At 47.9% G+C, this 24,438-nt stretch overlaps 1 protein-coding gene and 1 long non-coding RNA gene across 3 annotated transcripts in view; one reads left to right on the plus strand and one right to left on the minus strand.

Annotated features, from left to right (window-relative positions):
• Positions 1-7,425: 7,425 nt before the first annotated feature.
• LOC126508721 (uncharacterized) lies at positions 7,426-14,557 on the minus strand. Its single transcript, XR_007593944.1, has 3 exons — positions 14,472-14,557; positions 13,248-13,432; positions 7,426-7,798 (listed from the first exon to the last, which is right to left on the minus strand). It is a non-coding gene; the product is annotated as an uncharacterized lncRNA (long non-coding RNA).
• A 9,439-nt stretch (positions 14,558-23,996) lies between these two features.
• Cfap161 (cilia and flagella associated protein 161) overlaps positions 23,997-24,438 on the plus strand; it is an 11,275-nt gene continuing 10,833 nt past the window's right edge. For both annotated transcript variants that reach the window (XM_050154119.1, XM_050154120.1), the window contains exon 1: positions 23,997-24,128. In XM_050154119.1, coding sequence (XP_050010076.1) covers positions 24,057-24,128 — 72 coding nt within the window. In that variant the 5' untranslated portion in view covers positions 23,997-24,056. The remainder of the gene's footprint in view (positions 24,129-24,438) is intronic.

Raw genomic sequence — 24,438 nt, forward strand, 5'->3', positions numbered from 1 at the left:
CTTAGAGCCTGTAGTGACTGTATAGTGGCTGTGTTCTGTGTTCTACTGCAGGGCTGGACCAGAGCGAGGCTCAGATGCTGATGCCAGCTAGGCAAGCATTCAGATGTCCTTGCGGCTACAGCTTTTGGGTACAGTAGGGAGTGCGGAACTCTTGCCTCAGGTGGTCCAAGGCTCCGGGTCAGTGTTTTCTACCTCAGGACTGATTATGCACTTGGCCTTTGAGTGCAGAGCAAACGAATCAACAAATCTACTTGTGAATAAATGTCCCATGCTTTTGTGAGGCCTCAAGACTAGGAAGGAGAGGAGCCATCTCTTTCCCTGACTTGAGGCAACCATGAGCCCACGCATTCAAAGAGTCTAAGGGAAAGTGTCAATATCAGCAGAGAAGGATGGCAGCTGGTGGAGGATCACGTATTTGATGAAAGGCTGCATTTTGCTGATAGGATTATGGTTACTTAATATGACACTAAAGAATATGGAATGCCTTCCTTAGGGAATGAAGTATTTCTTGATTCATAATAATGGTGACCAATGAACTAGACACCCGGACTAAGCCTCAGATGTGGATTAAAGTCACCCTGTTTGAGGGGGACTTGAGGAGAAAACCTCGTGACTACTTTGAAGATGGACACCCAGAGAGATGAGAAGTTGAGGGGAGGCTGGAGATGGCGTAAGGTGAACTGAGATTGGAAAAATGAAGTAGATGGACTATATGATTAATCTTGATTGTCAGCTGGACAGGGTTTAGGGTCACCTATGAGGCGGCCATCTAGGTTTCTCCGTGAGGCTTTTTTTTTCTAGGAAGGTTTTAACCGAGGAGTAAAGACCAGCCCAGAATGTAGGCAGCACCACACACAGACTGAGGTGCCAGGTTGAATAAAAAGAAGAAAATCAGCTGAGCAGCCACACCCCATCTCTGTTTATTGAATGTGGACACAATGTGACTGCGTGCCTTCTCTGACAGGCCGGACTGTGTCCTCTCAAACTATAAACTCCTCTTTATGCGGTTTCTGTCAGACTTCCTGTCACAGAAATTAGAACTTTTCTTCTTCTCTCCTTCCCCCACCTTGGGATAAAGTTAAGGACAGGGCAGGTCTCTGTCATGGAGGCTTGAAGGGAATATATAGAAGGGGGTCAGGACCAGGAAAGCACCTTGGTTATGGGAAAGGGGGGTGGGGGCAGCGCTCCCGGAGGACGGACTGTTCATTCCCAGGTGAAGTCAATGTATCTGCCCGACTATTTCCTGTAGTGTTCTTTACTGAGACAAATGGGAGTGATTTAGAAAGCCCTGAATAATTCTGTGAGGTGGTGGCAGGAAGCCCCATTCCAAGGAAGAAAGACAAAGACAAGATTTGAAACAGGATGGAGTTATAACTCACATGGAAGCTATACACAGCAATCATTCCAAACCAACATCGGACACCAATGTTTACAAGACGGCTATAGAAAATGGCTGTTCAAGATGACAGTTTGAAGTGTACCTACCTGAATAACACTCTCACTGGATACTATGCTGTTGACCAGCTGTTCAAAAGCTTCACCGGGCTGAGGGGCCGGCCATAAAATACATTCTTACATTTTAATGAAAAAAGCATTCAGGTTGACCGTAGGAGGAAGAATCGTTATCTATGTAACAGCTTTGCAGGGGCTGTTTCGGGGGATGAGAAGAATCGGAATAAAGACCCCCTTAGGAGAACGTGCCTCTTCTGTGGCAGGAAACTAGACCCCTGGACCATTCCTAACTTGCCCGTACGTGGTGATGCCGTACAGCTAACTCTTAGTGTCATTTGCCCGAGAGTCGACTTGATTCATCCAGAAGGGTTTTGGTTTCCCCAATTCTAATCTAAACGGAGTCTTTTCTAAGAGTTGTATTTAAGACATCGCCCTGAGCAATGGCCACAGAATTCAGATGCTATAACAGGGAATGGGGGGAACGCTAGTCTTATTCAATCTTCTGTAGGGGCCTCATGAGGGAGAAAAGTATTTTTCTGGACTTACTCAGAACAGCCATAAAACAGTGCATAATCTCTCTATAGCCATGTGTTGTTCCCTGCGTGCTTTTGTGGGTGTGTGGTGGTGGGGGCTCTTAACACCATGCTTCATTCAGTGGCGGGGGTTTGTCCTGGTCATTGCATCTCCCATGCACACGTATGCTGTTCTGAGTCAGGGGCATGAATGGGCCACAAAGGAAAAAAATAAGGGAATATGGTACAATCAAAGCTGGGCCTTAATCTGAGCTGGAGCTTGTAGGGGTTAATGACACCGAAGGGTCCAGAGCATGGTAAGATGGCTTACAATGTGTTTCTTAGAGGTCAGTCTATTCCAAACAGGCTTAGTACACAGTCTGTAAGCTGAGCGAGGGCACGGTTATAAATGATCTCAAAGCACATTATTAAACTGCTCACAGGTTGGGGGAAAGTTTGATTAGCGAAGCCAAACTTTAAACAGCGTTTCCCAGGTGGGAGTAAAAAAATCCCAATTTCATGAAGCCTCTATCCCGAAGGCTTGTTTGGAGTTCCCCACATTGGGGACTTAGGGAATAGACACTGAGCTATTCTTACACACGCAGCCCGGCACAAGTGAACCGAGAGAACCTGGGAAGAAGGACCCGCCAGGGGTTCACTTCGCCTTCTGTCTGTCACCCAGACACGGTGAGTCCTTTTCCTTGAGCTGTCAGCACTAGTGCACTGCAGAAAACCTGGAACTGAGAATTGCCTGTGGCAAAGGCTGGAGACTAACTGGATCACCCCGAGGTGACCCACGTGTTCTCTTTGGTTGAGGGTGTGTGATTCGTCAAATCCATTGTTACATAGCTGAGATCTGTACCTTTCACTGTCCAGCAATTTGACCTCATTGAAAAAAATAGTTAGGTAAAGTTACTTAAAATACTCAGGGACGCTCAGGACTCACCCAGCGCCTATTACAGACCCTTCTCAGGGTTGCCCACCCACGGTGCTTAGGGAATGACACCATCAGGACCGCGTGAGGCAGGAGGAAGAGGATGGATTCTTGAGCCAGCTCTGCTGGCCTTTCCTGGTGGGTGGTTTCATTTCCCTCTCTTTTGTGCATAAACTAAGCAAGTTTTACAAGGCTCTTGCTAAGCTCAGACAGCCCGTTCCTACTTTCTGAGACACAGCCTGGGCCTGGTGACCCGGAGGTGTAACCTGCTTTGGCAATTCTGTGATGCGAATCTCTTCCACATGTCTGGTGTCAGCCCTGCTGGGGAGAACCCAGCAATCTGATTCCTCCAGGAAGTCCACTGCTCTGTGGCTGCTAAAATTAGAACCAGACTGCAGCCCAGATCAAGGCCATTCCTCTCCCAGCCCCTCAGTGAACTAATGCATCTCCCTCCACCCTGCACGGTACAAATGTGCCGGTAATTATAGCGTCGTGAGGACCAGATGAGCTGGGGGCCTGGAGAAAGAAAGCAGAAACAGAGTTGAGTTTCCTGGAGACCCTGACTCTTCAGACAAAGAGACAGAAAGTGAAAGGAAGGGGGCTGGGGGGAGTGGTTAGGGGGAGGAAGAAAGGAAAAAGCAGTAAAAGAGTTTAGTACCCAGTGAGTTCCACAAAGACAAGCAGGTCCAGCCTTTGAAACAAAGAGCAAACCTCCTTCAACTAGGGGCTGGATTAGGACCTTGTTTTTTAGTTTAGCATAGAGTGTAGGAGGCTTTTGTGGGGAAGCTGGGAGCAGAGCTGGGCTGGCCTTGAAAAACTTAGCCTGGCTGCAGATTGACTGTGGCCTTGAGTGATTTCCTTCCCTGGGCCTGGGCACACCTCAGGTCTTTGTCGACACCACCCCGAGAGTGAGAGCAGAGGAAATGAGGTGGAATCGAGGCGAGCCCTTCAGAGGCAGGCAGGAAGGTGGGAGGATTCTAGGGTGAGCTGAACATACTTGCAAAAGATTTTTTTAAAAAAATGTATACGGGTCTCTCTCTCTTTCCCTCCCTCCCTCCCTCCCTCCCCTCTCTGTGTGTGTGTGTGTATGTGTGTGTGTGTGGGGGTGTGTGTGTGTGTCCATCCTTGTTCATAGAGGTCAAAGTTGGATCCCCTGGAGCTAGAGTTAACAGGTGGTTGAACTGTCTGAAGTCATTTCTCTGGCCCCTTGCAAAAGACTTTCTAGTTTGGCCTTCGACCAGGCTTGAGGAGCGGGTCTCATTTCCTGGAGGGGGGGGGTGCTGCTCCTTCCTGGGGTTCCACCTAAGTGATCAGCCATCTATAGGCTTGGAGCAGAGGGTGGCACTCAGTGAGTATGTGGTTTGGGTCTTTCCTTTCTACTTGGCCATGGGTTTGCAAGTGTCTTCTGAGCGGCCATTTCATCCTGGGCCTGTGTCGCCTTGGCTCTCTGCTGGTTCTGCTGTGACGGGGACACACCTGCCCTGCTCGCTGCTGCAGATGCCCTCAGTAGCATTGGGGACAAAGTGACAACAGTGCTGGATACGCAACAGCTGCCGAGGAGGAGTCTTGCTTATTGGGATGAATTAAAACAAAAATTGGGGGGTGGAGAAATGGCTCAGTGGGCAGTGCACTGTGTGAGGGACTGTCTTGTCCCCAGGACCTATATAAAGTCGGGTGTGTGACAAGCGTTTGTAATCCTAGCGCTGAGAAAACAGACAGGAGGATTCCCAAGGTGGCCACCCACTCCAGCTTGAAAGGCTGAGTTCTAGGCTTGGTGAGAGAACCTGTCTCAAAAAGTAAGGAGGAGCACAGTGAGGGCAGGGGAGGGATGACCTAGTGGGTACAACACTTGCCATGTGAGCATAAAGATTGGAACTCCAATCTTCAGATCCCACAGTAGGTAGTGCCAGCCTGTAATCCCCGTGACCCTGTAGGGAGATGGGATGCAGACATGGGGGATCCTGGGAAGCCGTGGTGACCAACAGAGACACCATCTCAGATAAGGTGAAGACAGCATCCAGTGTGGTCCTCTGCTCTGTGTATGTACCGGGTGTGCACATTCCATTCACACACGGACATGCACGGACATCATACACACCACTCACACATGAACAGGTACACACCCACACGTCACACTCTCACACGAACAGGCACACACCCCTACGCCGCACACACAAAGGGCTGTCCCTCTGAAGACTGTCGCTTCCCTGTGGTAAAGCCTGCCTGGAGATGCCTCTCTCGCATTACCTCATGTTTGTTATATAAAGACCAACTTGATGAATTTCTCCTTGAAGACAGTGCCAGGAAAAATTTCTCTTTTCCGTGCGATTCCAAAGCTGTTGTACAATGAGAAGTGTACGCGCCAGTGCATTTTCCTTTCATCCGGGAAAGCCAGAGATAAATCCCGCACTCCACTGTAGTAAACAAGTCCCCTCAGGTGCCTCGAGACACACGGTTCTGTTTTCACTCTGGATTATTCTCCTAGCTACATTGGGTTTTTGGTGTTTTCTTAAACTCTTTTGGGAAATAGTGAGGTATAAAGTTTTTTTTTTTCAAACAAATCCACGCATACAAACACATATGCTTGGAATGGATGAACAATTGCTGTCTCCTCTTCTTCCTCTTTTTTTTTCCTCTCTCCTCTTTTTTTTTTTTTTTTTTTTTTTGGAGACAGGATCTCACTGTGTACCTCTGGCTGTCCTGGAACTCTGGAACTTACTATGTAGACCAGTCTGGCTTTGAACTCAGAGGAATTCTCCTGCCTCTGCTTCTAGCATGCTGGGCTAAAGGTGCACACCACCACACCCAGCTATTGCTATTCCTCTTTACTGCCATCCCTACCACAACCTTAGCCCCGGATAAGTGCCAGGCACTTGGGTGTGTAGTGAGGGGATGGTTCTGCCTGGGAATTACTCATGGCTGGTCTGTTGAGGGTTCAGGCTGGTGTGTAAAGAACTTCAGTGCTAAAGACCAGATAATGGGGGTGGGTAAGACGTCTTAGCTCAGTGGTGCTCAACCTTCCTAACGCTGTGACCCTTCAATTCAGTTCCTTATGTGGTGCTGACCCCTAGCCCTAAAATTATTTTTCTTGTTATTTCATAACTTTCATAACAGTATTTTTGTTACTGTTAGGAATCATGGTGTAAATACCTGTTTTCTGATGGTCTTAGGTGTGACCCCTGTGAAAAAGGGGTAGAGACCCCAAAGGGTTGAGAACAGCTGGCTGAGCAGTTAAGTGCACTGGCAGCTCTTCCAGAGGACCAGAATTCAGTTCCCGGCTCCCACGTGGTGGGTGACAGACATCTGTAACTCCAGTCCCAGTATACCTTCTGGCCGCCACAGACAGCAGGCACTCCCATGGTGCACAGACAGACAAGCAAGCCAAACACTTAACCCTACATACAAAATAAAAATAAATTGATTAATTATACAACAGAGAAAGGGGTGGAGGAGTCCAGGGGAAAAGAGGGGAACTCTGCAAAGACACATCAGGATGGGGACAGCTTCTTGGAGAGAGGCTAGGAAGGATGAGAAGGATTTCAATAGCAAAGGTTCTCTGACAAGGGAGCGCAGTTCAGAAGAGGGGGCTGGTAGGGGAACCAAGAATTCACCCTCTGCATTTGGGAAAGAGCAGTGGGAGTCGAGTTCCACAGGACGAGAAGTGTTTGGTGGCAACTAAGGACTCCTGTGCTTGCATTGAACAAAGCTGGGGGACAGGCAGGGCTAGTGGCGTTGATTCCCCTTTTTGGAACCAGATAACCAGGCTACAGAACTGTTAACAGAAAACCAGGTCTTCCCTGGTGATCTTGGACTTGTGACTTGGAGGTTTGGGACTGGAGATACAGAGAAAAGGGGTACTGTGATGCCAAGTATACAGAAGCTTCCTTTGGGAAATAGGAAGCAACACTTCTTTTTTTTTTTTTTCCTTTGCTGAATGGGTGGATGAGGGTGTCAGAGAGGAGGAAGGGAGGAGTCCCCCGCCCCTAGTACCATTTCAGGCTGTTTCCCTTAACAACCCCGCAGATGGATTTCCGTGCAGTCAGATTCCCTTCCCGGTTCCTTTTCTGTTTTCGAAGGGGAACAAAGAGGGAAGGAGGGGATCAGCAGTGATGTTTATCTTTCCAGCTCAGAACTTTCAATGGCTGGAATCCCCCAGGGCTGGGGAAGGGTGGGCGTAGTCACTTCCCACTGTTGCCAAGGGTGGGAGATCGGCACCTCCCGCTAGGGCAGGGGGTGTGTGGCTTCCTCATAAAAAGGAAATGTATCTCTCCGAAAGGGAGTCATCAAAAACTTATCTACAGCAGCAGATACCCGAGAGAAGCCCTGCCCCATCCTTTATTCCAAAGAGAAGCTTGCCTGAGGGGGAGTGGAGGGGAATCACTCAGGAGAACCAGCCCCAAGGGCTGTGCTGTCAAAGGAGCCTTCTTCCTGCCAGACTTACCACACTGGCCTCTGCCTCTCCTAGAACACTGGATGCAGGAATGGGAGGTGCACAGGTCCCTTCCTTGGTGTGAGTACAGAATTTTGAGTTGAATTTCTCCACTCTTAGAAGTTGTCTTCATATTTGAGCAGCAAGCCCTTTATTGACCCAACCGTTTTCCCAGTCTGGGCTCTAAATAAAACTGTTGAAGGTGGCCAAGTATTTATTTCGAAGGTTTAAATTTGCCTTTGTGTATTCCTTAGGGTTCCCAGTTTTTTCTCTCGTCCAATGCTAGTTCCTTTTTTCACTTCTCCAAACTGAGGGCTGCTTGACCCAGTTCAAAGTAGCCCGTCAGTGACTTGACAATCGTTTAATGTGCTTGAGGAAGTAGCCTGGGAAATGCTTAGATCCCGGAGCTTTATTTCGTGTCAGATCACGCTCATTTTCCCCACGGAATTTTTGATCCATCCAGACTTCCTTCTGCGGTGAGCCCAGGTTGTGATGGTAGTCCAAATACGTAAGAGCGAGGAAGAAGCAGAAACGGGACTGGGTTAGAGGCAGAGACATTTCCTGTTCTATCAAATTATTCTATCGTGAATCTTTAGATAGTGCTGGTGGTGAGGGTGTGACATCTGGGGGGGTCTCAGGTGAGGTTGGGGACTCTAGGCAGCAATGACTTGCTAGCTGGAGGTCATGTCTCTATACACACTCAAGATGGAAGAGCCAGGACCTACCGGGCTTTTAATAATAGATCCTGCTGGAGCTGTCCCCAGATCTCTGTCTGCAGCCTCTGCTTGTCCTTAGTTCTTCTGGCAGGGAGGCTGTGTGATGATGATTAATGAGCAATGGCACCCTCCGAAGCTCAGCGAGGAGACAATGCCTGGACGCGTTCCAGGAATCTGAAGTATGCACCTGACCAACTGACCTCACTGTGTGTTGTTGTAGGGCCTCGCCAAGGCTCCCTTCCTTGGCAAAAGGTTCTGTAGCTCTGCCGGCGCACTTGGGGGTGGCAAGAACCATCTGGAATACTGGGGCCGAGACTGGCATCCCATAGCTACTGAGTCTCATCCCGCTCTGGAACTGAGCCAACAAATGACTCTGCCACATGGCCGGAGCAATGTGCCAAGAAGCCCAGGTTTATTCAGCACAAGCAGTAAGAGACCTAGGATATTTTCACACAGGGAAAGGGTCAGGAAGACTGACTGTGTTCTCCCTGAGTTGCTGGGTTCGAACTGGGTCAGAGAAGGCGTTGAGCCGAGGCCAAGTTCAGGTTTTCTAGGCCAGTTCCCGCACAAGATCTCTTGCAGGGAACGGAGAGGAAGGTGGTGATCCACACTGTACTATAAAAACTCAATCTGAAAAATTGGGTCACAGGAATTTGATTTTTTTTTTCTGATTGCTGCTGAAGAGGGCAGGCCTGTGTCCTTGGTAGGAAGACACAAGGGACACTGGCATAGTTCACAGATATCTCAAGATTCAAGGTTTAATTGGTAAGACGGGGGTGGGACCAGAAATAAAGTTGGCGTAAGATCATTAAACTGGACAAAAATTTGGTAAGGAAGAACTCTGTCTTTAGTGTGGAATACAGAGTGGAAATCCTATAAGCACAGAAGACTTTTGAAGTGTGATCCAGGGAGAGGGAAGCAGATAAAGGAAGGCTAACTAAGGCTTGCCAGGCCCAGGCACTTAGGACTTTGAGAGCTTAACCTTGTCAACCGTACAGAAGGATGGTAGCTGGAGGATTAAACCCCAGGGCAGTCCATCATGATGATGAAGGCCAAGGCCACTCTGAGTAAGGATGAATCAGTACTGCTCAGCTCCACTCACAGGCCTTTCAGCACTTAACAGTTGGAGTGAGCAAAGTAGACAGACACCTTTACCACCTCTATTTCCAGATAAGAAAACAGAGGGATGGAGAGGAGAAAAACGTGTGGAAAAGCCACCTAGCTGGCAAGTGATGGAGCTGGCTCTCAAATTCCCTTCCTCCGGTAAAGTATAGGCAGGTTCTTAATGAAGTAACAAACATTAGATATTGTTCTAGACAAGAAAGTAGCAGTAAATGCTCTTGTGGAAAATGAAGGTTTGATTGTTGAATCAAATGCTAAAAGGGGCAGCCGTTGATGGGAGCTTTCAGCCCACTTTCCTTCCACAATTCTCTTTCCCCAGGTAGTGGAAGGAAGCTGGGTGGAAAGCAGACATCCGTGGTGGGTGGAACAAGGCAGTGAGCATTGTAATACCGGTCTTACAAGCTCAGACAGAAGCGATGAACGGATACCCCTGGAAATGCTGGCAGCCGCTTTGAAAGACAGCAAGGATTCAGAACCTTCTTAGTAGAAGATTCAGTTGAGCTGAGATGGAGTTCAAGACCACTGCACACCAAAGTGGCCCCATCGTTTGTTAGGAGTGGGAAGGGACGCTCATAGGATGGAGATCAACTTGGCTTTTCAGAAAGGGGTTTCTGATTGTGGCCTCTGGTGGTCTTCATACTCTATCTTCCCCACCCCTGATCAGCTGCTCCAGATTTCCCTCCCAAAGCCACCACCCTGAGACCCTCAGCTCTTCCTGCTGCGGTCAGCTAGGCAGTGGGCAGAGATCTAAAAACAGGAAACCTGGGCTGGAGAGATGGCTCAGAGGTTAAGAGCATTGCCTGCTCTTCCAAAGGTCTTGAGTTCAATTCCCAGCAACCACATGGTGGCTCATGACCATCTGTAATGCCCTCTTCTGGCCTGCAGGTATACACACAGACAGAATATTGTATACATAATAAATAAATATTTAAAAAAAATAAAATAAAAACAGGAAACCTGAAGACACAGGCTGAGTTGGGCTACCAGCATTTCCATGTGTTTGTCTGTTTTTTTGAGACAAAGTCTCTCTATGTAGCTAGCCCCTGCTACCCTAGAATTCTCTCTGAACTAGGCTGATCTCCAACTTGGAGATCCTCCTGCCTCTGCCTCCCGAGGGCTGGGGTTTAAAGGCATGTGCTACCACAGCTTGCTTATTTCCATCATCTTTTGTGACAGGGTGTTGATGGGCTTTTCCTGGTGATGAGGAGGGCACACGTACTGAGACCTGGAACTTCTGCACAAGTTCTGAAAGTCAGGGAAATGGGAGGGTGCTGTTTCATGGGCCTGATAGGGCATCAGAATCCAGATTCTTGTGGACATTTTGAACACCTCTTCATCCACCGGCCAGGGATTAGGCTTTAGCTCTGCTCCCATCTGATGTACACACGTTTGAGGCAGTTGGTGTGTGAGTCACATGGTGTGAATAACAGTGGGGACAGGAGATGAGGTCAGATCGCCCTGACTTCAATAGTGGAGGGGATGAGAAGCGAGCGGAAGCCAGGAGCTACGAGGAAGGCATTCTTTCCTTCAAGTGGAACCTTGGCTGTGCCAAGGATGCAAAATATCCAAGCAAAAAAATAAAAATAATAAAAAAAAAAGCTCCCTTCTGGTCTTCGATGGTAGGTTCTAGAAGGATGGTCACTGGCCCTCATGACCCTGAGGAACAATAAAGAAAAGAACTGGTTCTAAATGTCTTGGACCTCAGCCTTATGTTTCCTACTCTTGAAGTCTGGTCAAATTACATGGGGAAAAATCATGTCGCCACACCCAAGAGTACCAGCTGATGAGGAGTTGGTATCTTTGAGACAGGATCTCGGGGTTGAATTCCAAAGACTGGCCATGAAGAGCAGGCAGCTCAAGTGAGTGAAAAGGGGGAGGGGATTCATGGCCCCACCAGAGGAGCTGGGAGGACAATATTGAAAAGTAGAAGGATGGGGACAGGCATCTTGGCCACTCGGTTTCTCCTGGCGCCCAAAATGTTGCCAGTGCTGCTGCGAAGCTCACAAGATGGATGCAATGGAACGTCTTTTCCGAGTTAGGGCAGAACTCAGTACACCCGTGGGACTTCCTCAGCTGCATGGAATTATTGTCCGATCTTTGTGAGAACTTCAAATATGTAGTATATCCTCAATGTGTGTATACCTGTGTGTGTTTATGTGAATGATTGTGCACGTATGAGTGGGTGTATGCAGGTCCTTGTGTGGCGGTCAGAGGATAATCTCAACTGGTGGCCCTCAGATGCTCTCTGCCATTTTTTTTCAATAATGTCTCTTATTGGCCCAGATTTTGCCAAAGAAGTCAGGCTAATCAGCTATTAAGCCTGCCAACTTCCAGGGATTAATCTGCCTCCACATCCCATGTGAGCCATTGTTGTTATAGGCCTGCATCTCCCTTCTTGGATGGATCTATGTTAGGTCCCTCGTGCTTACGAAACTGACCCATCTTCCCAGCCATAAAAAGGTGGTATAGCTAAAGTGGCCACTTACTGAGCACCCCATAGTTTATGCCTTTGCTAGACTTGCCCAGCACCTCACTTGGCTGCATTGACAGTCTGTAGAGGTAAATGTGTGTTATTCAGATTTTACGAAGACCATTGAGACTTTGAGAGTCAAGCTACCTAAAGTCATAATGATTTGGACACGGGCCCAGCTTTGTGTAATATTAGATCTTTAGTACCTCTCCCCTATGCACTAGGGTCTCACTATGTAGCCCTTACTGGTGACCTGGAACTTGCTTTATAGACGAGGTTGGCCTCTAGTTCCTTGATTGAGATCTGCCGCTTCCACCTCTGAGTGCCGGGATTAAGGGTGTGCACCTCCCGATGCATTCTGGAATCTCAGTGCTTTAAACATTTTCTATTTTCTTTATTCATTTTATTACTTGTGTGTTTTGCTTGTATGTATATATGTGTATGCTTGGTGCAAACGGAGGCCAGAAGTTCCCCTGGAACTGAGCTTATGGATGGTTGTGAACCATCGTGTAGGTGCTGAGAGCTGAACCAAGAACCCCAGTCCTAATCGTCCCCAAAGCTACTGCCTTTTCAAAGGCACACTGACCTTTGTCGGTTCTCTCTGCTCGGAGAACACACATATAAGGAACTAAAGGTTCTTTCTTGCATCTGAGAGTAGCAGACCATCTCTGTCCTCATTGTATCAGAGGAACAGGTTGCTTGGGACTGGACCTGTCTCCCCCTCCCCCCTTCAAACACAGAATTGACACAGAATTGTTTTTCTGGGTACAGTAGAATTTGGAGGTGAGGCTTTTGGGAAGTAATCAAGTTTAGACAAGATTATGAAGATGGAACCCTCATTAGTGGTCTTCAAAGAGTCTGAAGACACTAGAATGTCCCCTCTGCCCAGTGAGAACATCCTTGCAAGTCAGCCATCTGCAAGTCAGAGAAGCACCCCTAAGAAAATGGCCCCCGAAAGCCCCTTGACATCACACTTTCAGACTCCAGAGCCTTGAGAAATAAATTGCGGTGGTCAACACTTCCTAGTCTGTGGCATTTTGTTACAGCAGCTGACAAGCACATTATTATTTACTGTCTTATGAAAATAAGCTTATTACCTTGAACAAATATTAAATATTTTAAAGGAAAAAGATGTAGGAATGGCCCCAATTAGCAGTTTTTTTTTGTAAAGATTATCATCACCAGTTTAGAGTTCTTTGGGATGTCCCTCTGCAGGGTATCTGTTTGTAGAAAATCTTACACAAGAACACACTTTCCAGTTTGCTGTTCACATGGCATGAGGGATGCTCTAGGGGTGCTGTGAAAAGTTGCCACAAACAGGTGACTTAAGACAGCTGATAAAGGTCTGGGAGCCGGAGCCTGAAAGCCAGCCTTGGGAAGAGCTAGCTTGCCCTAGAGGCAGGAAAAGGAATCTGCTGCAAGCCTCTTCTCTGGATTTGGTGGCTGCTGGCACTCCCCAGGGCACCCTGGCTCCCAGATGCCTGGCTCCAATCTCTGCCTCCATCTTCTCCTGACACTTTTTCCAGGTGTCTGGGCCCAAATTTCTCCCTTCTGATAAAGACACCAGTCACTGGGCAAGGGGCCTTTCTAGTGGGAACTTGCATAAACTTACCGAGTCTGTAATAATGTGGTCACATTTGCTGTACCTGGGGGATGTGGGTTTGAGCGTCGTTCAATCTGCACAGGTGAACTTCTCTTTATGTAAATGAATACAGGTTCCATTGCTATTCCTTTCTGTACTTCTCTACTGTGGGTGTTTCTTACTTCACCTCTCTTCCTATGGCATTCTGCTGGGTACTGTGGTTGAGAGAGGGAACAGGCTGAAAGGGGCCTTTTCTTCCATCCAGGGCTATAGTCTCCAAAGGATTTGTTGAGTCTGCCCATCAGTTCTCCAAGACCCTAGCGATTTCCTCACACACAGAGTCCATGGAACTTCGTATTTATACAAAGAGAACGTGTACAGAGAAACAAACAGGCTTGCCTTGGATACCACATCGATAAGAAGACATTATCTCTGGGCTGCAGAAGGGATGCGCTTGCCTGGGAATCAAATGTGTTAAGAGGGTGGGGGAGCGGTGGCTCTGGAGCTATGTGTTCCAGCACTGTGGCCATAGAGAGCTCTAGGGCCATCATCAGTGGGAATGTTTGCAAAGGTGACAGCTCTGGCGATTGATGTGTCCTGACCCAGGCATGGAGGGTAGGTGCTTCATGAGTCACAGTGGCCTGACTCCTTTGGGGCTCAGTATCCTTTTTAGACAGGACTGATAACAAAATGTTAAATCTGTCCATCCTTCCCAACCATGCCCAGCCCACAGGAAGGGAAGGGATCAATTTGTCAAATAAACCGAGTCAACACTCCACCCTCAGTCAGCTGGACAGAGTGTGCCTGTCCGTGGGCCAGGGCGGAGAGCCGGCTCTGCAGCCTGGGACATCGTCATAGGTGTTCAGAAGCCAAGAAGAGAGCTGAAGACCCCAATGGTCACTGAGTATTAAGCAAACAAGAAACAAAAGGGAGGAAGGACCGATTGGGGTTCATGGTCAGAAGGATTAAGTCCGTCAAGGAAGGCGTGAGGGCAGGAGTGGCTCTCCACAGGGGTGCTATTAGCACTAGACTGCTCACCTTCAAGACAGAGCAGTGTTGAAATAGGAAGCTGCGGCGGGGCTGCGTCCCCAACACCCCGGCCGCTTGGCTAGCTCATGCCCGAAATTACAACACACAAACTGTATTCATTTAAAGAACTGCTTGGCCCATGAACTCTAGCCCTTACAGGCTAATTCTCGCACCTGGACTAGCCCATTTCTAATGATGTGTGTAAGCACCCCAAGGTGCGCTTACAGGGAAGATTCTAGCCTAAGTCCATCGTGGGTTGCAGCTGCCTGGGAGAGCTGAGCATGGCGTCTCTGCTCCAGCAGAGCTGTCGGTTCTCTCCGGGAGCAGAGCAGAGTCTGACCTCACTTCCTCTTCCGCCCAGAATTCTATTCTGTTTACTCCTCCCATCTATGTTCCAAGCCATGAGGCCAAGCAGCTGGTTTATTATAACTTAACCAATGAAATCAACAGATTGATATATGACACTCCCACATCAGAGCAGGAAGTAGAGAGCTGAGAGTGGGGTGCTTACTTTTCCCTTTTATTCACCTCAGGACCCCCTAGTCCATGGGATGGCACTGCCCACACACTGGGCAGTTCGTCCCTCATATTTCGTCTCTTTCAACGTATCCTTGGAGACCCACTCCCCAGCTCCCTACGTGTTCCTAAATCCAATCAAGTTGACAGTGGAGTTAACCATCACACTGGAAATCCAAAGGACAGTAATTCATCTGGGACCTGCCTGACCCCAAGGTTCATTCTGAACCTTGGATTTTGGGGGGGGGAGAAAGAATCCTGTCAATTAAGCCACAGTACTGGGGAGATGAAGATCCATCTGCCACTACCACTCATGACCCAGGACAGGCATTTGAAGATTTACCTGGACTCGGGTAGACAGGTAGACAGGGACTCGGAGGCCAGAACAGGCAAAAGATCAAGTCTATGCAGAAACTGGCCCCAGGGTTTGGCGGGTGGGTATCTGCACACGGTCAGTGAACAAAAGTTGTGACTGGACCTGTGGGAAGGGAGTATTGATTGTACTGCAGATGGTCCCCAGGGATCTGCAAAGGAAGGGGATGCTGAGTAATTTGGGGTGTAATATGCGCTTTGAAACACCTGCTGTGGGCCATGCCATGGCTCCACAAATAGTGTCCATGGACCAACTGTGCAAAGGGGGGCTCACACAAGTCCCCTGTATGTTGCTAGGACAACATTGCCCAGGGCATGCATGGATTTGCAGAGAAAATACAAAATGCCGGTCAGTGAAGGCTGAATCCAGTCTAGAGATGGGGAGGGAGCTGACCTTTCAAGATAGCTTTGATGGATGAGAATAAGTTACAAGGAAGCAGGGTGCTGAATGAGTAAAATCTCCCAGGAGAAACAGTCAGGCTGATGGCAGCCTCCGACACTTGGCTCTTAGCACACGGCATGAAACGATATTTACAGGAAAGGAAGCTGAGGCAACCACAATTAAATAGTCACTTAGTAAATGTGGTTTTCGGTTTTGATTTTGGTTTGCTCTTTTGAGACTAGGTCTCTTGACCTCACTAAAGAACTGGCTGAAGAGCCAAGGGTGACCTTGGGCTTCTGGTTCCCTTGCCTCCACTTCCCCTCTACTGGGATTGCGGTGTAAGCCACCACAGCCGGTTTTCTGTGGTGCTGGGGGATCAGACAGAGGGCTCCACACACACGGGGCCAGCAATCTATCAACCGCTCTACTTTTTCTAGCCCTTTAGAAATCTCTGCTATCCGGCTGACTTTTCATTCGAGTGGTCCTCACGGAAAGGTAAGATGCGCCATTAATTTTGGAGCCCCTTCGAAAAGAGAGACTTGTAAACCGTAGCCTCCTTTAAAAATTATTGTCCTATATTAATTATGCATTCAACGTTATAACAGGTTTCATGATGACATTTTCAAACTTGCGTAAACTGTGAAATTATTTTCATCTTCCATTATCGTGTCCCTCTCCTATCTTGCTGATCCCTTTCTTCCCAACTTTGTGCCTGATCTACTTTCATGTCCTTTTCTGGTGATACGGTGACCCAGTGAGTTTCACTGGGGTTTCTAATAGGAACACACATGTGAGTTTATTTACAGGAGTGGGGGCACCTCAACAGTGGCTACATTATTGGATACCACATCTTTCCTGCCTCCCAGCAACCATTTATTGCTTTAGATCTTTAGGGACGCTCCCGAGAGGCCTACTGAGCCCCACCTCCTTAGCAACTGCTAGCTGCTTGTAGCGCCTCAGGGAGGGGAGTGGCCTTGTGAGCCCCTCCAACTGGGATCTCCAGAACAGAGTCCTGAGGCTTTCCTTAGTCCAGACTGCACTTGCACTGGTATTTTCTTTAGGGCTAGCACACTATGCCTAGGATTTGCCACAAGAGGGCACAATTGCCCAAGTATGAAATCAGTTTACTTCCAAAGAAAAATCAGAAAGGTCCTGGTCTGGCTAAGCTTGCTTTTAGATGAGACCACACCAAGGAGCCTCCAACGCGGACATTCAAAAGCTGCAAACATCTGCCGGGTGAGGTGCCTGGCCAGCTGTGAGAGCTCTGGCACCTGGGCTTGCTCTGCGGCAAGCAGAAACAGCTGCTAAGCCAACATGCTGCACACACCTCCTGACACAGATCGCAATAACCACAAGATGAGGGTGTTTTAGTGTACTTCACTTTCTGCAAGAAGGAACTGAGTTACAGGGTGGGGCGTGACTTCACCCAAGGTCACAAAAGCAGGTCAGTGGAAAGTTTTGCCCCCCTTGAGTCAAGGATGCCTGACACGGAGTTCATGATTTAAGTCACAAAGCTAGCCGTATAATGTAAAAATGTTTCACATCTCTTGTCCTGGCAATACCAGACTGAAAACCTCATACAAATGTGCCCGAGGTCGGTGGCTGCTATGCAAATAGAAAGCCATATTTTCCTGTTCCCTTGTCTTTCCCTTTCACTCTTGAGAAGGGTTTCAGCTCTAGCTCCCATGATGCCTTGGGTATTTCCCAGAACTTCTCTGTGCTCGTCTCTTTTTGTCTGTGAAATAAAAGTAAGCCGCAGCTTTCTTATTAGACTCAGGGAAGAGGAAAAACAGGCTGTTTGGGGAACTGAGTCTGTGTTACACCCGTGTGAAGCCAGTACCATAGAGCTCACTGCTGTGAAAGCACACCACTGGAGGTATGACATGCAGAACACTTAGAAACACTGTTTCTAAATAATGATGATGATGATAGTATCAATATTAATAATAGAGGGTGGGAGAGAAATGGAGTTAAGCATCTCTACTACATTCTGAATTTGACTATCCATGTATAAAATGTATAAAATTTTGGTGAAGCCATAAAGACTAGATTTCCTTTTTTGATCAGGGAGATGGGACGAATGGGCCTGTGGCAGTGTCTGTGAAGCTGGAGTTTGCTGAGAGAGAAAACTCTGTGTTGGATGCGCGTAGATGGAAGTTTCTGTACCACCTGATCTCACAGTCGTTCAGTCCCAGAGAAACACACAGAGCTTATATTAATTATAAACTGTTTGGCCTTTGAGCTTAGGCTTATTATTAACTAGCTCTTACAACTTAAATCAATCCGTAATTCTTGTCTATGTTTAGCCATGTGGCTTGGTACCTTTTTTTCAGGAAGGCATTCTCATCTTACTTCCTCTGTATCCGGCTGGTGACTGCGTCTGTCTTTCCTCTTCCCAGAATTCTTATTCTGGTCATCCTACCTCTACTTCCTGCTTGGCTCCTGGCAGTAGGAGACCAGCTTCAGCAAAAGAACCACTTATCAGATATTGGTAATGGGGCGTGGTGATCAGAAAGGTAGTAAAGAGGATGAAGACATGAGTGAAAATAATAAAACAGAAAACATAGGACAGTAGTGGGATTTCCAGTGAATTTCCCATACACTTTTACATCTCAGTACCACAGGGGAAAGAAGACAAAAGACTGTTTTAACAGTTACAAAGGGCAACTCAGTTACTTGCTTCAGTACTTTGAGACATCAAGTCATTAGCTTTCTGTTGTTGAGGCAGTGAACCCACCCTAGACCAAGTATCCTGAAGGCAGCCACTCCCAAGGTCAAGCCTCCTATTTCAAAAGAAGGAGCAGAAGTACTCTTGAATTTCCTGACTATTGGTCAGGGTGGAGTGGATCTACTTGTATTGGCCATCTCAACGTCCAAAACACCAAGTAACCACACCCTAGGTCAGGGTGTGTAGTCACGCTTGTTGTTGTCAACAACTTTGAACAAGTTAAAACTCTCTGATCTTCAGACAAGGTGGAAAAAGGCTCATATTTTTGGGCCTCCACAACTGTCTGATTAGAGTGTTATTAAACCAATATGAGTGACAAATTTCTACAGTGTACAAGAGCATTGTCCCACGGCAGATGCTAGTCACCCTAGCCACATCACCCACTGGGAGAGGCGTGTGGCTTTCCGCAGCTCAGTCCTACTCTGTGGGTTCCAGAGGTTCAGAGTGGCCCATGTGATACTGTGCTACAGGCCCTGATGACGTCCCCGTGAGGAGGGGGATGTTTCTGTCCCAGCTCATCATCTGAGTCAAACTATAACCCTGTTCCCTTTGTCTGCTTGTCACATGCAATTTACATTTGCCTTGCTTCTGCTTGCAAAAGGGGTGGGAGGCATGAAGTTTGAAATAAACTTTCAGTGATTTAGAAGACTCCTTCCCCCTGTAGCTACAGGGCCTCTCTGGTCTGGGATCCCAGAAGACAGGGCTCTAAGCTCCACCTTCACGCTGGCGCTGGCTGTAAGCCTGTAAGCCAGAGTCTTCCCAAGGCCATCTGGGAGTCTCCAGCAGGCTTCTACCCTCTCGGTTCCCCTGCTCCGGGGGTCAACTACTTCTGCAGGGTCCTCCTCCTAAGTGGAAAACAATGGTGTGTGTTTGTGGTTTTTTCTTTCCTGCTCTCCTGGCAAGGACATTTGGCTTCTTCTAGTCCTTGCTTCCCAAACCCATCCCTGAAACTGCCCTTGGATTTCTAAAGCTGTCGGGGTATGGAAAAGAATAAAAGGCTCCTTTTCCCAGGGCCTGCTCTTCTCTGCCTGCAGTGGGGAAGGCGAGGGACTGGAAAGCAGGACATTTCTTCTGGGGTCAAATCTTCAGGGTGTTCAGAGTGTGGGCCATTTGATGGTTGCACTGATGAGGGGCCAAAGACTTGAGTGCAAGACAGCCAAGTTCTGGTTGAAAGAGTCCAAGCGAATGTAGCTGTTACTGCGGATGAATGCTAGGCTCTGGTGGGGAGGGGTCATGCCTGACTCCGGAAGAGATAGATGGTATTCACGTGGGGTTCTTGCCTGTAGGAATCTAAGGAAAACAGAAGGGAAAACCAGATGGGAGACATAAAAACCTGGAAGCCTCTTTTCTGCTGTGTCAGCATGACGTGTTCTTTGTTGAGGGTGGGAAGAGCTGCCCTGGTTGGAGGAGACATTAAGGGAAATGTCACTCCCACTCCGTTAGAGTAGGGCCATTTCTGGTGCCTCACCTTTTGTATCAAAGGACTCTTCAGTGGGGGAGTCAACTTCCGTTTAGAGTTGCCTTCCCTGTACCCACCCCCATCCTCAGGCTGCCCTCACTACGGTGAAGGGCTCCCTCCTCCTGATTCTCCACAAAGACGGGGGCCAAGAGTCTCTTCTTATTTAGCTCCGTTTCCCCAGGGCAAGACCCAGGACGTTTAGTCTCCGCTAACTGCTCACTGGTATGGATCCCCCATGACATAGCTGGGCTCCCACGTCTGGTGATGGTAACTTGATTCTTTTCTCATCTACTTGGACTTCTCCATCCCCACAGACACAGCCGCCCTTCTTCCTGGCTGGCTCCTAACAGGCTTCCTGGCCTGCCTGCCTTAAATCTCTACAGCGGTCTGTAGCCATGGTAGACTTTCACAGCTGGATTCTGCTGCCAAGTTTTTCTTGAGAAATTTCTGCCCCACCAGGCCAGTCTGGGCTACTCCAGACTTTGTATCAAAAACATTTTTTTTTTCAAGTAGTCAGTTCGTCTTAAAGATAATGATTTGACAAGATGACCCCGAAGAAACAGATTTCATGTTGAAGTGAACTTGGGCTGTGTTGCTTGCTTGAAGCCCTGTCATATATTTCCAGGGTATGCCTTGAACCCAAGACTCTGGGGAGCCCTATGATCAAAAATTCTTCTTAATTCCTACCTTAATTTGGGTAGCCAAATTCTTTCTCCTTCGTAGCTATTAACACATCACAGGTGTTGACGGTAGAGCAACCTCCCATTTCGACCAATGAGGAGAACTCTGTGGTCCAGAGACAGCTGTGCTTATACAGCTAGTGGAAAAGTTGCTCTGCTGTCCTACCTGGTGCTCTCAGTGTGACCCTTAGTTGACCTGCACGCCATCCACACCCAGCGGGGACTTTTGTATAATCTGTTTATAGTGCGTGTAGTCTGGTTCTCTTTCCCAGTGTCTGAACTTTGTCCCATGTCTCTTTCCTGAACATCATTCTTTTCAAGTGTTTCTTTGGCTTCTCTTTTTTATCTACCAGATGTCTTACGAGTAATTAATAAAGGACGTCACTCAGTTTCCTATGCCTCATCAAATCACACACACAAAAAATAGCCAATACTTTTTAAAAAAGTATATAACTGTTTTATGCCAAAAGCACAGTTGTAAAGTTGAGGGTATGGTGAAGGGGACCAGGTTTGTTATGAAAGTCAGGTTTAGTCAGCCACACAGGGTCACTGATGAGTGAATACATATAGGTTTAAGTCTTGGTTTTGAGGGTTTTAAAGGAAAATTTTTTGTATAATTATATATAAACAAAATATTTTATGATGTTAAAAAAGGCTTGAGAGACTTTGTCCAAGTTGATTGGCAGACCCCTTTGGGTGACTCCCACAGAAACAATGCCATGTCTTTGTTCTATGAGACAGCTTCTGATGGAAAGTAATCATGTAAGATTCAAGGCTCCTGGAGTTGGTTTTAAAATGTGATCCTTTGATGACCTTTCTTTCAGGCAGCTTAGGATGCCTCATCTCCTTCCAGGTTCAGAGCTAGGACTCAGGTCCCGTTCTTCTGCCAGGTAATTCAAGTCCTGCTGTTTTGGTCCTTCATGTATAGGCTGTTGCCTGTGAGAGAGGTGTCCGGCCCCAATGCCTTAAATGGCTCCTTGTTTTACGCTCGACTTTGTGGCCAGTGTGGAGACACTCGAGGAACAACACCAAAGTTAGTCAGAAATCTGCATCTAGAGCCTTTGCTTTGGGATACAGTGCAATTGTTCCACAAGCATGTGTGCATGCATGTGAGTTTTGAGACAGGGTCTCTCTGTATAGCCCTAATTTGCTAAGTCAGTTGGGCTGGTTTCTGACTCAGAGATCTGACTACCTATACTTCCCAACAGATTTAAAATCTTTTTAAATCTTTTTATTTTTAACTAGGTGTGTTTGTGGATGTGTGTAGGTATGTGCACCTGAGTACCATGCCTAATAGAGGCCAGAGGCATGAGATTCCCTAGTGCTAGAGGTACAGACAGATGGGAGTTATTCTACATGGGTGCTGAGAATGAAGCTCAGGTCCTCCGGCTCATAACTGCTGAGCCATCTTTCTGGCAACCCCCACGCCTTTTTGAGGTAACTCTTGCAGAGCTCAGGCTAGTCTCAAACTCACTTTGTCCTTGAGGATGACCTTGAACGCCTGATCCTTCTGCCTCCAGGTGGTGAGTGGTGGAATTACAGGCTGGCGTGCGCCGGTGTAACCTGGCTGGAGCAGGGTTACTTTTGAGGGCTGTATTATCATTAAGTGATTGCCTCACCGTGCAAACATCAGTGCTGGGTCTCCAAGCCAGGATCTTAAAGTTCCTCTGTATCTGCTATTGGCCCTCCTCAAATTTCTGTCAGTGTTACTGCCTTTAGTGGATCCCGATCCCCAATGATTTTCATGCTTTCCAATACCAGCTGTGGTGAATCTGGACATGATTGACTGGTGAGGGATAACTACTATTGATTTGTGGTTTTAGGAAAAAAATCACTCGCACCTTTGTTTCCAGGTCAATCATTTTACATCAGTTCATCTCCAACATCGACACTGGCTTTGAACACTTTGGGTGATAGTGATCAGAGATCACAAGAGCAAATTAAACAGTCTGGAGATGTCCTAGTGTGAGCTGCAGGAGACTGCTTCCTAGTACCCTGTAATACACAGGAGGCATACTTTCTAAAATAGAGGTAAAAGCACCCTATAGTAAACAGTAAGCCGGTAACATAGTCCTTTAGCATCACTCTGAGCCTTATATGCTATCCATATTCGTGTGTGCTATGCTTTTGATCAGCAGCCAGCACACAGGTTTCTCTCTTATACCAGCATCACAGACACATGTGAGTAAGCGGTGCTGTGTGCTTTGATGGTACTGCGGCGACGTCACCAGGCAACTGCTTGCTTTCAGATGATCATGATCCCGTGTGAGTAGTCACACTGATGTCTATTCCTCATCATACACAGCAAGGCTGGCGTTAGCAGTTTGAACACGCTAAGGTACACTGCTAGCTTCACTGAGTCTGTTTCCGGTTCATCACATACCCCGAGTGACACGTGCCTGATCTGATGTGTAACGTCTGACTTAGCGCCTTTGGAATCTTAGAATGTGTATCTTAGAATGCAGTGTGGTGGTGGAGGGACAGAACCAGTGGAACCGCAGAGGAGCAGAATGGGTCCTATTTGTGTCCTTGGCTGCAGCTTCCAAGCTCAAGTCCTCCCAGGTCTCCAAGGAATCTTCTTCCCTCAAGTTTGCCCATCTGTCACCCTCACAGCCCACAGGGCAGCAATGACTCATCCACAAGCCCTCCAGTCCCTTCTCCATCATTTCTTCGGTGGCTTGAGTGTGTTACAATCTCCCGAAGCAATTTGTTTTCAGGATATGGCTTTCTTGTTAAGTTGGGTTTGGCCCACACCTTCTGTTTCTTGTCTGCGTTGGGAGGTGACTGGACACTGGGAAATTAATAGATGCATGCAGTCAGCAGCTGGTACCAGGTGGGTCTACCTACCTGCTTATTCCTCCTGCTCATAAGACAATATCCTCTTGAAGAAATGCCGGCGACAGCAAACTTTGGCTTTACCAAGAGTGCCTGCAAATCACAGGCTTGCCCTTGCATTTGGACATGGGAACGGAGGGTTGCTATGAAATCCATGAAAATTATGGACTACCCAGAAAAAATAAAAATATGTTAACACAGTGGTTTCTTCCCTTGGAAGCTGTGAATTTTGAGTAATGCCCCCTCTGTGTGTGTCCACTGTCTACAGTGATGAGGCGCTGTTTTGTGAAACTGATGCTGACAGCGATTAGGAAAATAGACTGGAGTTGAACCACATTTCCACAGGAAAGCAAGGGCACTCCCCTTTCAGAGTGCTTCAACTTAGAACCCAATTTAAAAAGCATTTTTATGCCAATTGTAGTGTGCACGTCTGTTATCCTAACACTAGGAGGCAGTCAGGAAGATTTCCAGTTCAAGATACAGAAAGAGTTCAAGACCAGCCTGGAGTATATACCCATTCACTCACTTAAAAATCCAACCCGAGAAAAACGACATAAAAAAGTTTCAAGACCTTTCTTCCCCCCTACGGAGCATTTGAAACATTGTGCTGCGGGGCTTCCCAATCAGCTTTGCGGTGTTCCTCCTGGAAGACCGCGGCAGTGATGGGAAGGGCAGGGTGAGGTGGCTTAAGGCGGAACCTGGAACGGCGCACCTGGTGTCACTTATTGGCTAGCCGAGAGGACCTTAACCAACCGGGAGCTGCCTGGTCGTCGTCATGGCAACGAGACACGCTAACACTAGTGTCCTGGGAAACTGGCTTTCTGACTAGGCTGGGACGATGGCGGTGCGGAACTTGTATGGTCCTGGAGTCCGGATGGGCAACTGGAACGAAGATGTCTTCCTGGAGGAGGTGCGCAGGGTGCCACCGCGTTCCCAGGATCCCAGATCCTGTCCTGCACGCTCCCTCTGTGCTGCTCTGAGCACGTAGCCTCTTCTCACTCAGCCTCACCGTGTCCTCCACTCCCCTCTGAGGAACCCGAGGTAGCGCATCTGCTCTCTGAGCACCCGCTTCGCGGTTCCTGAACCCATAGCAGGCACAGATTGCCTCCTTCTGGGTTCTCTGCCTTCGCCAGCTTTGTGGCACCCCTAGGTGTTGGGAAGGTTCTGGGGTTACGAGTGTATGATGAAAACTAGGGTTCCCCCCCCCCCCCCCCCCCCCC

Source organism: Alexandromys fortis, unplaced genomic scaffold, assembly GCF_014885135.2.
Source record: "Alexandromys fortis isolate MF-2015 unplaced genomic scaffold, M_Fortis_MF-2015_v1.1 scaffold_86, whole genome shotgun sequence".
NCBI classification, from domain to species: Eukaryota; Metazoa; Chordata; class Mammalia; order Rodentia; family Cricetidae; genus Alexandromys; species Alexandromys fortis.